Source organism: Pundamilia nyererei, unplaced genomic scaffold (genome assembly GCF_000239375.1).
Source record: "Pundamilia nyererei isolate P.nyererei 1_Seehausen unplaced genomic scaffold, PunNye1.0 scaffold00048, whole genome shotgun sequence".
Taxonomy (NCBI): domain Eukaryota; kingdom Metazoa; phylum Chordata; class Actinopteri; order Cichliformes; family Cichlidae; genus Pundamilia; species Pundamilia nyererei.
In genome coordinates, this window is record NW_005187449.1 from 1,862,103 (window position 1) to 1,876,618 (window position 14,516).

A 14,516-nucleotide genomic window follows, 5' to 3' on the forward strand; every position below is an offset into this window, starting at 1 on the left:
AATGAGTTTTTTGGGTTCATTGAGAACATGGTTGTTGTTCAATAATAAAATTATTCCTCAAAAATACAACTTGCCTAATAATTCTGCACTCCCTGTACGACAATATACAATGAAAACAGTAAAAAACTATCAGTGTATAAACAGATGACATGCATTCCGCTGAAGATGTCCTACCTGTGATCTCCGGGAGCTTCTGCGTTGGTGCAGGAGTCGTCGCTCCCCTGCAGAAAGACAAACACACCATGACACAAAAATTTCACATTCTGAAAGTGAGCAGGGGCATCAAACATAAGGCCCAGGGCCTAAAGTCGGCCGAGCAGAGACTCCAGTCTGGCCCCACTTAACAGCACTGAAAAATGTGAAGCAAGGTGTAAATGATTACGTTTTACAGCTTTATCATTACTGACAAAGACCTCCCACATGCCCATTCATGCTACAAGTAATTAGAAAATACTTTTAAAAACATAAAAGCTCCTGTTTATTCACTGTATGTGCTACAGAAGTTCCTGTTTTCACATGGATGCTATTTTTCTGTTATTTCGCACATTGATTTTTACAGTTAAAGAGTGCTTTCTTTCATTCACTTCAGCAGCACTTCTTTATTGTGTGGAAAAAACAGATGTGTTGAACATTGCACTTCTTTTTCTTATACTAGAATATCTCAGGGATTAGATGTGAAATTAACTTTCTTTAACATCCCCAATTTGGAGTTGTTGAAGAATTTGAAAACTACTAATGCACATCTTTGACTCATCTTTTCAAACATTTACAAACAATGAACATAGTTACAGGAACACATATTACACAAACATATTTATTTGTGGCACAAAGGTATATTTTAGATTGTATAATGAAAACAGAGGATGATCTAGATAAGTATAGGATTTGATAAACGTTTGCATTCTCCCCCTAATATGGTCACTTCAAGTGATTTCATGTTTGTCTTTTTCTGTATTAACATTTATTACTTATATGTTTGAGATAAAGATTTGATTGATTGATTGATTGATTGATTGATTGACTTCCTGTCACATCTCTCCTGCTCCAGGTTGGTGTATGTACGAATCAGAACATACACTCAGCTTCAGGCAGTTTTTTCTACTCGTGGTTCTTAATGACATCACACGGAGAGGATATCCCTAATATGGTAATCTGAAACAGAAGCTCCACCCACCTTCTGTTCAGACCTTCTGTCAGAATGAAGATGGCTTAAAGTGGGAGGAGCTAAAACAGCTGGTTTCACACAGGATTAACTGAGGGGACAGCAGCGAGGCTCAGTGTGACATAAAGAAGGTTTATGTTGAACTGTGAATCATGCAAAGCTGTTCTAGTATCAGCAATGAGCACAGCTGTAAGACTTCCAACTTTATGTTTTACAGATGCACTGATCTGAAATTAAAGACTTTTTTTTTTTTATATCCGTCACATTTTTAGAACTCTATTTGGTTCTTCCAGAAGTTTCTTCCTGTTAAAAAGGAGTTTTTCCTTGCCACTATTGCCACTCTTGCCAAATGCTTGCTCACAAGGGGTTGTTTGGTGGGGTTTCTTTCTATCACTGTAGAGTCTTTACTTCACACTATAAAGCACTTTCAGGCAGCTGCTGTTGTGTCTGTCCTGTTTTTGGCCGAGTAACGCAGCTTAAAACTATGTTTGGTGTGAGCACCGGTGGAAAACGGCCGATGCTACACGCTGATATGCATTTGAGTTACTTAATAAAACATGGCCATGCTGTATGTTAAATGTAATGCTAATCCCATATAAAGCAGAGTGTTTTTGGGCTTAAGCCTGTCGTATCCAAACGCCACCACAAACACAAAGGATTTTGCTTTTAAGAGGGAAGAAGGGCTTCTTCCAAAGTCTCAAATGTTTTACAGAGAACATTTAGTGCAGATGAAATATTAAAACCCTTCAAGTTAAAAAAAGTAAAGGTCTGCATGTTTTTTAATCACGTTGAATGAATCTTGCATAACCTGCCTTGTACTTCTAATAAGAGTCACACTCGACTCATCATAACATCATCTATCTTTCATGAAGAGAGCAGCAGAACGAGCTGAAACACCGACGCTCAGATCAATGAGTGAAAATGATGAATTAAAGTAATAAACTTCACTCTGCTAACAACTCACACGCACACACATTACTTTGTATTTATTCCTTTATGGAAGAGACACAAAGATCAGAAATAATGACGGTGCTGAGTCATCCACGAATGATTACAAACGCACAAAAGTGCACCTGTCAGCTCCAAACGACACTCTCTCCACCGTGTTCGTGACATTAGAGCAACATCTGCACCGATGTGACGTTTCTCCCTGAAACATGACTCACTGACAGACTGCTCAGCTGAATCTATGAAAGTGATGCTTTGCTGCAAATCAATAAACACTTAAAATTTACAAATGAAAACATACATTTGAAAATCCTTTACTGTAGCACTTCAGTCCTTAGTAAAGATCCAATGAGGAACCTTTTGATTGCATGTGTGTAATTACCCCTCAAATCTGCTATTTCTTAAGGGAAGTTATTTATCTTTCATGCTCCTCTCCCTCTCCTGGCACACGTTATGTATGGTAAGATGTTTCTGATGCATGAATACATATTTTGAAGGAATCTTTCGATTGAAGTGGCAGAAATGTGTAGACAACAACAGAAAAGACCATAACGACCACCAGAAGCTCATCCACTGTTATTTTTGCCCAAGCTGTCATTGACGTCAGTATTGGCAACATGTCTGTAAATTTCAAATATTGCCAAAATATATTTGGCACCTGCAAAATTCCCAACCTGTAAATGGCCAATAACTGCCTGGAATCGATTAATTTTGCTGGCAATGACGGTGCTGAAAATCTGCTTCTCCATTCAATTAAATTAAATTAAATTATTTATACAGCGCCAAATCACAACAACAGTTGCCTCAAGGTGCTTTATATTGTAAGGTAGACCCTGGAATAGTACATACAGAGAAAAACCCAACAACTATATTACCAGTGAGCCAGCACTTTGGCAACAGTGGGAAGGAAAAACTCCCTTTTAACAGTAAGAAAGTTCTGGCAGAGCCCGGCTCAGGGGCAGGTTGCCGCCCCCGCCTTTATTGAGTGCTCATTGTTAAGTTTAACTAATGAATATTTCTAACAGCTATGCAAAGTTCAGCACGTGGTAAGACACTAAAATCGTGTTGGTTTGCATAAAACCTCTGAAACACGCCTCAGGGAGTGAGGGTTCAATCAGAACCACGATCCTTTTAACCAGATTACAAAATCTGATCTTTAGACTGTAAACGTGTAAAATTACACAAATGTGTATTCATGTGTACAGTGTATAGTTTTCAGTGGATACACAGGATATCCTGCGTAAAAACAAAATGAAATATCTATAGTAGGCAGTGAAAAACAGGAACTTTTATGTAAGTGTTTTATTTAAGTTTTTTTACCCAATTACTTTGGTGGAGCATGAATGACCATGTGGGAAGTTTCTGTCTGTAAATAAAGCTGTAAAACTAAAAGTCCAACGTTTACACCGTCTATCACTTTTTTCAATACTGTTTAATGGGACTGCATTATTATTATGTTTGATACCTCTGCTTTAGACATTTTTTTTAAGAAATCACCAAGTTTTTAATGTAAAGCTGATTTTCGCTCTGACACTCGAATCATTTGTTTAAATGACATTTCTGGACTCCTGCGGGTTCACACCCTCACACACACTGTTTAATGGCCTTGTTTGCATCATATTCACATTATCAGTGTGCATGCAGTCAGAGAAGCACAGTGAGAGCTTAACGAACATGAATCATCTGTCAGCTCTTACCGTGATGAAGGCCTCCTGTCTCTCAGCCGGTCCATCCTCTGTAAACCAATCAGAAACCAGAACAATTGTTTACTTTCACCACACATTATTTCAGCTCGTGTGCAGCTGTTTGGTTTTACTTTAACTGATTATTTGATTTACTTTTACACCAGGCTTCATTTAAAAAGTGCCTCTTGTGGTTTAAACCTTCATTTAGCTGCAGCTGTCTCTGAAGTTTTACAAACCTTCTGGCGATTAAACTTATTAAATCTCCACAGTATCATTTTTTAAAAACGCCTCTGAATGTTAATGAACGTTTTAAATGTCCAGCTCGCTCATATTCCCGGCGGTTTTGAGCAGCTAAATGCTATTAAAGCAGCTCTTTTCTCCTTTGCAGGTTAACTGGACTGATTCAGTATAAATCTCCGCAGTTTTTAATCTTTGTGCCGTTAATGTTGAGACTTTACAGACAGGACAGATGCTGCGGTGACGAATGTTTGCATGTTTGCTGATGGATTTACAACGCGGCTGCCGGCCAACAAACTCCAACCACCACACTCCTGCAAGTGAGGTGCCTGAATGATTTAGAGGGACTGATTCATGCTGGGATAATCAGCTTATTTGTTGTAAAAACAGCAAAAAATATCCTAAATTAAGAAAACTAATTAGCTCATTGTGACCAAAACATTTTAAATGGAAGTGAAAAAAAAGTAGACTTTAGGAAAAAACAGCAGAAATGACGCAAACAAACACAACTGACAGCAAAACATTAAAATATACTGGAAGTGTCTGTAGCTGAAGGCTCAGGTGAAAAAAAGAAAAAGAAACCAAAGAAAGTGAAGGATCTTCAGAAAACTGTAAATAGTATAAAGTAAAAACTGTCTCCATTCAGTTTCACTGTGATTGGATTAACATCAGGTTCTCAATTAAATACAGATGACAAGGAGCACTGCATATTTACTCCAGTTCACTGTGCGTCTTTGACTGACAGCGAAACTCACTCCGCTTCGTTTATTTAAAAGCATCCAAGACGTAACTCACGCCTTCAACATAGCGATGAAAACAATGACAGGTTAGCTGGGATGAACATGAAACATGGTTTGCGGGCAGATGTGAAGAATCTCGTTCGTACCCGCTGAATCATGCTCACGTGCTCCTCCGAGTCGCTGAAGTTTTTGGCGAGGTCAGAGATGCAGAGCGACTCGTGCTGACACGTGTGAACCCATCGCTGGTACTCGGCCGTCCCCGGAATCCTGTCGAAGAAGATCCTGAACGCCTCCCACACCGCCTCCTGACAAACTGACCACAGGACCACACGCACGCACGCACACACACACACACACACACACACACACACACACACACACACACACACACACCATGTTCAGCACTGAACACTTTGCTGCTGGATCCGGAGGTTTCTTTATATCATCACAACATCGTTTTCTAATCAGATCTGCACTTTTAAACTTGTACAAAGTTATTCCAAGTGTCCAGTGTTGTCACATCTCGCAGAGATGACAATTTATTTAAATCCAGATTGACTCCAATAGTTAACCAGCAGACATCAAATGTATCCTAAACCTTAGATCAGGTTTAAACCTTCGACCTGGTCTGATGACAGAAAAACTGCACAGGTGGATGTTGATGTTGTGCCACATCACTAAAATAAAGAAGATGGGTTTTAATATAGTGACATTTCCACCTCCTCACCTCCAATATCCACCTCCTCACAGCAGCCTCATTCTTTTTAATATAAACAACATTTCATCCATTTATGGATGTTTATATTCATAAACATGTACATGTTTATCTATATGCAAATACAGATTTGTTGCGAGGTATTTTTAAATGAATCAGACAGTTTCAGCTCTCCAACCTCCAGAGGACGTATTTAACTCTGCAGCAGTGTCTGTGATGGATGAATTAACTGAGGAGGATTAAAAAACAAAAACTGATGGCACAGTAAGATTGGTTTAGTCGTCCATCCATCTTCTTCTGCTGAAGTCTAACAGGCGTGCAGTTTATGTCTTCCAAAACCAAGAAACTGCAATGAATTGCAGACATGTGGAGAAAGGCAAACTAAACTAAAGTGAGCCTTTCTTTTATGGGCTCTTTACTAGCCAAAACAAAGTCCATCAGAAAAGTAAAAAAAAGAACCCCAAAGCTGGAGACACATGTGGGAGATTAACAGACGCTTAGACAAAGACCGAGGGGAAGACAGTGCTGTTTATACACGAGGGTAAGTAAAGCAGAAACAGCAGGGTAACAAGACACAGGAGGCAAAATCAAAGAAATTAGGCTAAACACAAGACAAACTACCAAAATAAAACAGGAAGTGACACATGAATTAACTTAACAAAAAAATGAGACAGGAAACACTGAGGGAACAAATCTACAAACAACCTAAACCACAGTCACACCCGGGGTCATTCAATTCAATTCAATTCTTTAAGAGTTGTCTGAAGTAGCTTTGTATTGTAAGGCCCCACAATAATACTGAGAAAACAGAGAAAGCCGTCTGCTGTGAATGCTTAGAGGTGAGTGGAGGAAGACGATCAATGATTTCATCGACTGAAAGAAAATATTCACATGAGAATGCTGCACCACAGACGTGATTGTGGTTTTATTTAGGTAGCAAAGATGCAATACTTATTATTACTGCAGAAATCAGACCAGTATTTCTTGCTTTGTCTGAATGAACCATCACCATCTGTGGAAACGTCAGCTTCTGTCTGGTTTCACTGGGAATAACTAAAGAATGTCCATCGGTGGGATCTGTGAGCAAAGCTGTATGATTTTCCCTTTTTAAACAACACACTGAAGCCTTCGGTATGTCCAAATTTACAGAACACACACGAGACTTTGAGCTAATCCGCTCTGAATCAATCGGAAAATAAAGTCCGTGTTAGACGAGGATAAAAGATCAAACAGGAGTGTGAGCAGAGATAAGACGAGAAAGATGAAAAGATATTTGTGCATGACACGAAAATCAGATGAAGCGTGAACGTGTGAAAACAGAATTAAGCCATCAGAGTGGGGCGGGATCTTTCTGACATTTACAGCACAGGATAAAGGAACACGGACACAGCATGCAGCTCTGCAGGCTGCAGACGCTGCGCATACATGGGTAAACATTAAAACACATTTAATTTGGCTTCTTGCAAGTAGGAGCTCCTGGGTGCCGGTAATAACAATAAATAGTCATAAAAGAGTGAATTTTAACTGAGGGAAAAACTCCTCGAACACACAAATAAACTCTCACTGAACATCTGAAGAGATTCACACGTCTTGTTTATGAAATTCATGTTTTATCCACAGCTACTCTGGCCCGTCTTTCTTTGGTAGTATCCGGCTAAACACGCATACAGCCCGAGGCGAGCTGCATTTAAAACTGATGTCACAAACAGTTTTCATCCGTCATCTCAGTGCTGCTCTGTCAGGGGCGACTCAGATGAGATCGAGGCTTAAAAAGAAAGAGATTTATTAGACCAGCTATGAGCACAACGAAGAAAAAGCTGAATTATGTGAGGACTCTTTGGCCTTTAGACGCCATTTAATTATTTTTAGGGGGTACTCGGGGCGCGAGGTGCACAGCTATGCCCCCCGCAGGGGTCTAGACGCTGAAGGTGTGGGGAGGGAGGTGAAGGCTGATGTGGATCAATGTGAAGTGCAAGGGGAGCTCGGATGGAAAACAAAGATGGAGGAGGGCGCCATCGGCGGCGGTGGAGGGAGGAGTTTAAAAATGACGGCAGCGAAATGCTCGAGGTGGATGCCGCGACCAACTAGAACTTTTATATATATAACCCCATGTTTTCATGCACATGGGCGCCCGCTGCTGAAGGTTATAGGGCACACTTGATTTTTGGGTAACGCTGAATTCTGTTTTCATGAACAGTTTGTCCATATGAAGAGTGGTGTGGCTTTACTATCAGAAGGAGATGGCTTCCCACGACTTGTGCCGACCGTTCACAAGCAGACTGAAGGGCGATGAGGTTTTCCACTCATGCTGTAACCTGCTGACGTGCTTTAAAGATTCAACAACAGGCTTTTAAATCCACAGCTGAACTGCTGCTGTATTAAGATGTGCTTGTTATAAAGCTTCTTCTCTTCAGAGCTGACCTCTGTGAATAACGATAATGAGCTTTGTGAAAATGGAGTGAAAGTGGAGGTTGATTTGGTTTTGTCCTCTTTCTGGGCATTCTGCACTGACAGATTTGATCATCATCACAAAGCCATTAAAACCACAAGTTTCCTTTAGCAGCAAGAGAAGATACGAGACACATTTATACAGCCTGCATGCAAAAGCCACACATGTGAAGAAGTATCTATGATGAGGAGTTTCTAGTCCAGCAGTCTGATCTTCCTGGCCTCATCAGCTCTCCTTCACACCTTTCCTTAAGCTCATGGTGTTTTGTATAAAGATCAAGAAAAAGGGATTAGAAAACGTCAGTGGGGGTGGGGGGGCGTCACCTTTTGGACCACCTGCAAACATGGGACTCCTCACACTGTCCTGCATCTGTCGCTCAGAAGAGTCGTGCGGAGGCCGTTTTGTTTCACAGGTATGATCCCCGTGCTCCTGCTCCTGTGCTGAACAAACTGCACAGCTCGGCACTTTTCTGTGCGGAGGAGGGGAGTGACTCACGCCTGTGACTCACTCCATCGCTCCTCAGTGGCGCCGTGACGGGTCAGCTGGCTCGAGTGTGGGATCATGTACCTGTGCTTTCCTCCACTCCCCCCCTCCACAGTGAAACTGCCTGCTGGAAACTGTGTGTAGAAACCGACGCTTCTGCACTTCAGCTTTGTCTTTTCTTTGTGTGGATGTCTGCAGGTAAAATCTGCTAAATTTAAGGCTTTTAAAGCTACTCTTGAAGTTCAATCTGATTAAATTTAAGTCTTGAAAGCATGCAAACACTTAAAACCAGTAAAATTATATTCACAGCATCATGTTTAATTGCTTTGTCCTCCACATTTAAAAAAAATTGTGGAGCCACAAATTTAATTTTCTCACAACAAAAGGCAGCACAGTGGTGAGAGCAGTGCCAGTTAAAGATGAAGAAAAGCTATAAATTTGGAGATTACCTTTCCAAATGTGCACGTTATTAGGAAAAGCATTGCTTCCCTTTCTGATACTTAACTGAAATCCCCATGCTGGCGCACCAACATTAGACTATTCTTTGAACTTTTTTTTAAACTTTTAACAACCCCTACATCCCCACACCTCACCTTTTTTTATTTTTATTTTTGCACCATCAGTGGTTCCAACACTCTATCGTACTGCTAAATGTAAGGATTTCATCTTAAGGAAGAGGTAATAATAAGGCGTGCATTCAGTGCTGTCATCCGATCCCTCCAGATGTTCTTTGATATTTATTCCCTCTTCCGTCTTCATCAAATGATTTCTGAACATTTCTGAACAAACTGATGTAAATTCATTCTGATGCCAGTCAGTGAGGCTCATAAACAGCCAGAATAAAGAGGAGACATGGTGCTCAAAGCACGCCGTGTCACGAACAGAAGCGTATGGGTGCAGTCTGTAACAGGGTGGAGGTTCACGACTGTTTCAGCTGTTTACTGCCTCCTGCATCCACCCACATACACAATTCTTACCAAAGCATCAGAAAACATTTTTTTTCACTTCTGCAAAGAAAATAAGCAGATAGTAAAATATTTTTCACAGTTTTTATTGCTGTTGTGGGAAACTTTCTTACCTTCAGCCCTGCACAAAATGCAAATAAGAGCTGCTCTGACGAAAGGACCCCCATAATGAGCCGCCAATTAAGGCATAACGTCGTGTAACTTTGCACGTGTGCATCAAACCTATACTCCACTGGAAAAAAAATCTTTCTAAACTTTACTTTGAAGCAGATTTACCAAACCCAATATTTGTTTCATGGTTTCATGCATGATTTTTACATCCTGGTGACCACAGACACATTCTTTACACTTGAGCTTCAAAATAAAAGCCCAAAAAGGGCCTGTTTGTAGAAGGAATTTGAACAATATCAATATTTGGCCGATAATTCGGAGTTATTTGCAGATTTATAGGCAGAAAACCAGCAATTGATTTAGGAAAGGTAAGATAAGAAGCCCTCCTTGAGACTGGTTCTTCGTGTTAAAAGGGTTTTATTTTTCTTGCCACTGTCTCATCAGGAGTCGTCTGATTGTAGGGGTTTCCCTCTATTATTGCAGGGGCTTTACCTTACAACATAAACCACCTTGAAGCGACTGCTGTGATTTGGTGCTATATAAATAAAACTTGAATTCAGTTGTAGTATACCTATAATTTATCAGAGGAATACTGCTGACAACAGCGATTAGGGGGTATTATTGTCTCCAGACTAATACAAATTGTACCTCTGAGCTGGTAGTACGCCTGGTGGCTTGCGATCACCTCACTGATGGTCTCCTGGGGGCAGATTCTCACTCCGGAGTGTAAAAACACCGACCTCTTGGATCGGCGTAGCTCTGGTTTAAAACCTGAACTTTTGGTGAGGGCGGGCATCTTCAGCAGCTGCGCCAGTCCCGCCGGGCCAACGGCCTCCATCTTCACCCCCAAGTCCATCCTTCCATCGCCCTCTGAGCCAGACAAAGAGATGAGGTAAAAAATAACTTCAGGGTCAAAACACAGTCATTGCAGAGCAGATCGCGGTCAGTTCCAAATCCCTGGCATTTGTTTAGAGCAACAGATGGGTGGTGTTTACTACAAAGAGCAGCGCAGCTCATGTCACCAGATTTAAACAACATTTGAAAACAGTCGAAATCGGATTTAGAGTCATTTTCTGCCACTGGCGACACAAACGACACTGCCTGATTTAAACCCCATCCGTCTGGTACTACAAGAGGCTTAAAACAAACAGGAGAAGAAGCTTGGAGCTGCAGGAGAGGAATCAGAGCCGAACGCAGTGAAGAGCAGATAAAACACCAGCTGCTGCTACGCTGCTGTGGTAAATAAACAGATGCCAGATATTTCAGAGACAAACACACATCGTGACGAGTCAAACGCAGACTGATGGAGCAGCGTCAGGACCACAATGACACCACCGCCGGTCTGATTTACTCTGCAAAGAGTCAGAGGTAGAAAAGACGTCCATAAACCAAAAAGCCTTGATTAGCATTTCAGTAATTAGACAGATCCACATTAAACTTGCTATTTTCTGTCTCCATTCATTAGAAACGGAATATTCTGAGCCTTTGGACGACTAGTTTCAGACATTTAATATGCAAAACAACTCTTTAGGAGACAACAAAAGTAGTTCTGGTCACTTCAGAAACAAAACTACTTATCCAAGTCTGATATGTCCAGAACAGGGGGGCACAAAGACTTGACCAAAGGGAAAATCTGGGTCTGCTCCCAGTAGGACATGGCTGAAACACCTCAGATGAGGGCCCAGACACCCTTCAGTGTCTATGAAAAATAAAGCTTATAGTTAGGGCTGGATCAGGTGAACCTGAATCCTCCCTTAGTTATGCTGCAATAGGTGTAGGCTGCTGGGGGATTCCCATGATGCACTGGGTGTTTCTTCTTCAGTCACCATGTGTATACACTCCTCTGCATTTAACCATTAGTTCTTATTAATCTCTGGCGCTCATTTCTACTACTATTGCTCCCTCCTTATTCCCTCACAGATAAGCAAAGACCTCAAGTCTACCTCCTCAACTTTACCTCCTCCACTTGAGAAAAATGAGAAAGCAGTAAAAGAAAAGCAGTGACATCACAGGATTAATTTAAAAAAATGGTTGTCACTTCCACAGGACACATCATCAAAGATGTGCTCTGAAAGCAAACGCACAGCTTCATGGCTACGAGCTGGTAAACAGAGTCAGAGAGTATTTTATAACCGGCAGATTTACAGTTTTTGTATTTTAGCTCATAAGATAAACCTGAACTTTCAGACACCACACCAGCATGCTACCAGTTTGTTAGCAGCATATTACCAGGATGTTAGCAGCGTGTTAGCAGCTTGTTAACAGCGTGTTAGCAGCGTGTTAGCAACATGTTAGCAGCGTGTTAGTAGCATTTAAGCAGCATGTTAGCAGACACACATGCAAACTCTAACATCACTGCCCAGATCTGAGGAGACTGGATCCACACTTTGTTCCCTCAGTGGTCTCATTCAGAGGGTAAAAGGTCTGGAAGTTCTTAGTTTGACTTGTTTATCATCACAGCTAATTTTTACATTCTCCCCTCTGGCTGTCTCGGTTAGTTACACAATAATCACTCGACAAATCTTCATATTAAAATGTCATGGACATGACTACAGAGCACAACAACGTAGGCATCAAGATTTGTGACTGAGATTTGTGTTCTTACAGGCGAGTCCCTGAAAGCTTTTAGGTTATCAGTATCGAAGTGTCAGTGGTTTGAAGCCTGGTATTAAATGATCTTTCTAGAGACCCTGACTTTCTGTGACCTCCTAACATGCTGCTACACAACACGTATCCCGTTTCTTTTTCTTTCTTACAGACCTTTAAGTTTATTTTAGTTCAACATACATAGATGACAATAACATATTTACATGCGTGACATTTTTTGCAAAGAAAATAAATCGTAAAGAAGCTGCAGCGTTACAGCTGAATGCAGAAGAAAGTCTCCAAGATATGTTATGAAGCATTAATGTGACTAAATCCTCAGTATCCTACAGAACCTGATGGATTTTGGACATTAAAGTCAGCTTTAATCAGAGGATTTTATAACTGTAAATTATGCACATTTTTTCTAGTTTTCTAACTGTAAACATCATAATTGTTAAAATTTATGAATCCTGACATCTTCTGAACACCGAAGCTTTTACTGTCTGCACTGACGGTGAATGTGGGATGTAAAAGTATTTAAATACTTCACTTCTGAGTTTGCTCTCATTAGATACCGTTTTCTATCCAAAGAAGCTGCAGTGTTGAAAATGTCCAGGTTAATTTTGATGATGTGCTTTTTTATGCAGCATTAATGTCACTAAATCCTTCCGTATCACTACCGACGCTTCAGTTTGAAGGAGCAGTAATACCTGTAAATGATACAGTATGTGTTATTAATAAACAAGGGAACATCAGGAAAAAAAAGAAACGGATTAATTAAAGATATTAAACCTGTGAGTGATGCAGAAATCTTTCTAAATGTTTCTAATGACTGAACTGAGAAAGAGACCACCACCAAATTGCACCAATAAAACCTTTTTGTGTTGAATATTTTATAAAGCTGTCTGCTACTGCATGTAGCTCCATGTTTTTGACCTTTTCTTCTGATTCTCTCTATGTTCTTGTTTCTAAACCTCCACCTATCCCTCACATTCACTTTGGGCACATGCCGTGATCTTTCCCTACATTAATCTGTGTGAGTCCTTCAGCATTTCTCTGTTTTGTGTTTATCTGCTGCATGGAGCAGAGCCGAGTTCAGCGTTTGCCTTACAGTCATCGCTCAGGGTCGACTCTCTCCTTCAGGCGCCCACACACACTAAAACTGGAAGCACTCGGTGTACCAAAAGGACGCTCCTAAACAAGAGGTTTGTTGTAGATAAATTTAGGACAGCATGAGTCAAAGTGAGGGTTGTAATTCATCGGGCTGCTTTTGGGAGAAATAAACAGCCTGAGAAATGTTTTGAAGTGAAGGTGAACTTTGTTTTATAACTTTGATTATCAGCCCCTCTTTTGTCAGATTTTTAGCTTTCTTTCTTTCCTGAATAAGTGAGGAGAGAAAGCTGTAATTCAAATTGTCAAGCTGTCAGCACGCCAGCCATGAATCTACTGAACTGCCATTATCTGTTTCTGCATTTCCATTTGCATTGAGGACATGTTTGCACACACATAATTGGAGGAAGGCAAACTTCTTGCGATGTCACCATGCATTTAAACTGCCTTTTTGGTATCCTCGGGGGAAAAGTGACAGTCCAACTCCACGATGACTTCACAGCCAAGTACTTACGCAATCGTAATAGGCTTTGCTTCACACTGTGACCAAGTTTAGTACGAGTATAGATAGCCTTACTCTTTAAATCCTCACATCTAACCTCTCTGTTTGCAAAGAATAAAATGCGAACCAATGAGGCTCACCTTTAATCACGGCAGCCTGCGGAGCAACGGCGAGCAGCAGAGCGAGTCCAAACGCCCAAAGCATCATGTAGGACGGTCTCCTGAAATATGAACGTCAAAGTAAATCCAGCAGCACAAGGGAAGGTGTCAGCGGAGAGGAGGGGGCTCCTCTGGCTCAGGTGGAGATCATGGGCGTGGGTCGACCTCGTGTCATTCGGGGGACCCTGAGTGGCTGCTGAAACGCTTCCGATGAATTCCAGGATGCGTGTGGAAACGTAAACCGATCCAGAACAGGACCTGCTGCAAAGTGTGGCAAGAGTGACGAGGTTAAAAAAGTAGGCACTGTTTCTGGAATAATCTGTTTATCTACTGCTCAGACATAATCCGTCTTTACCTCGCAGCCCTCGCAGCGCAGGCGTCATCCTGTTAGTGGCTTTCTGGGGGCATCTGTCAACCACGATGACTAGTTGGCTCGACGCACCCCCTCCTGGCCCAGCCGGACACGCCGTGCCATGGTTCCCCGGCTGCTTTCAATCAAGGCATCCTGCAGGCCTCACTGCTCCGAGCGGTCCTCACGAGCACATCACATGTCTGCACAGACTCAGGTTGCTGGACCTTTGAATCTTTGCTGATGTTTTTCTGTTTCGTTTGGCGGTTTCCTGCACGTTTCTCTCTCCAGGCTTCATTGTTTCAATTCGAAAACC

At 41.4% G+C, this 14,516-nt stretch overlaps 1 protein-coding gene across 1 annotated transcript in view; it reads right to left on the reverse strand.

Annotated features, from left to right (window-relative positions):
* The window catches only part of LOC102192395 (interphotoreceptor matrix proteoglycan 1a), a 55,172-nt gene extending 40,981 nt beyond the window's left edge, over positions 1–14,191 (reverse strand). Inside the window, exons 1-5 of the mRNA XM_005732821.1 lie at positions 13,834–14,191; positions 10,144–10,365; positions 4,919–5,085; positions 3,808–3,845; positions 175–221 (exon numbers count right to left, since the gene is read on the reverse strand). Of these exons, the coding sequence (XP_005732878.1) occupies positions 175–221; positions 3,808–3,845; positions 4,919–5,085; positions 10,144–10,365; positions 13,834–13,900 (541 nt within the window). The 5' untranslated portion in view covers positions 13,901–14,191. The remainder of the gene's footprint in view (positions 1–174; positions 222–3,807; positions 3,846–4,918; positions 5,086–10,143; positions 10,366–13,833) is intronic.
* Positions 14,192–14,516: the final 325 nt, after the last annotated feature.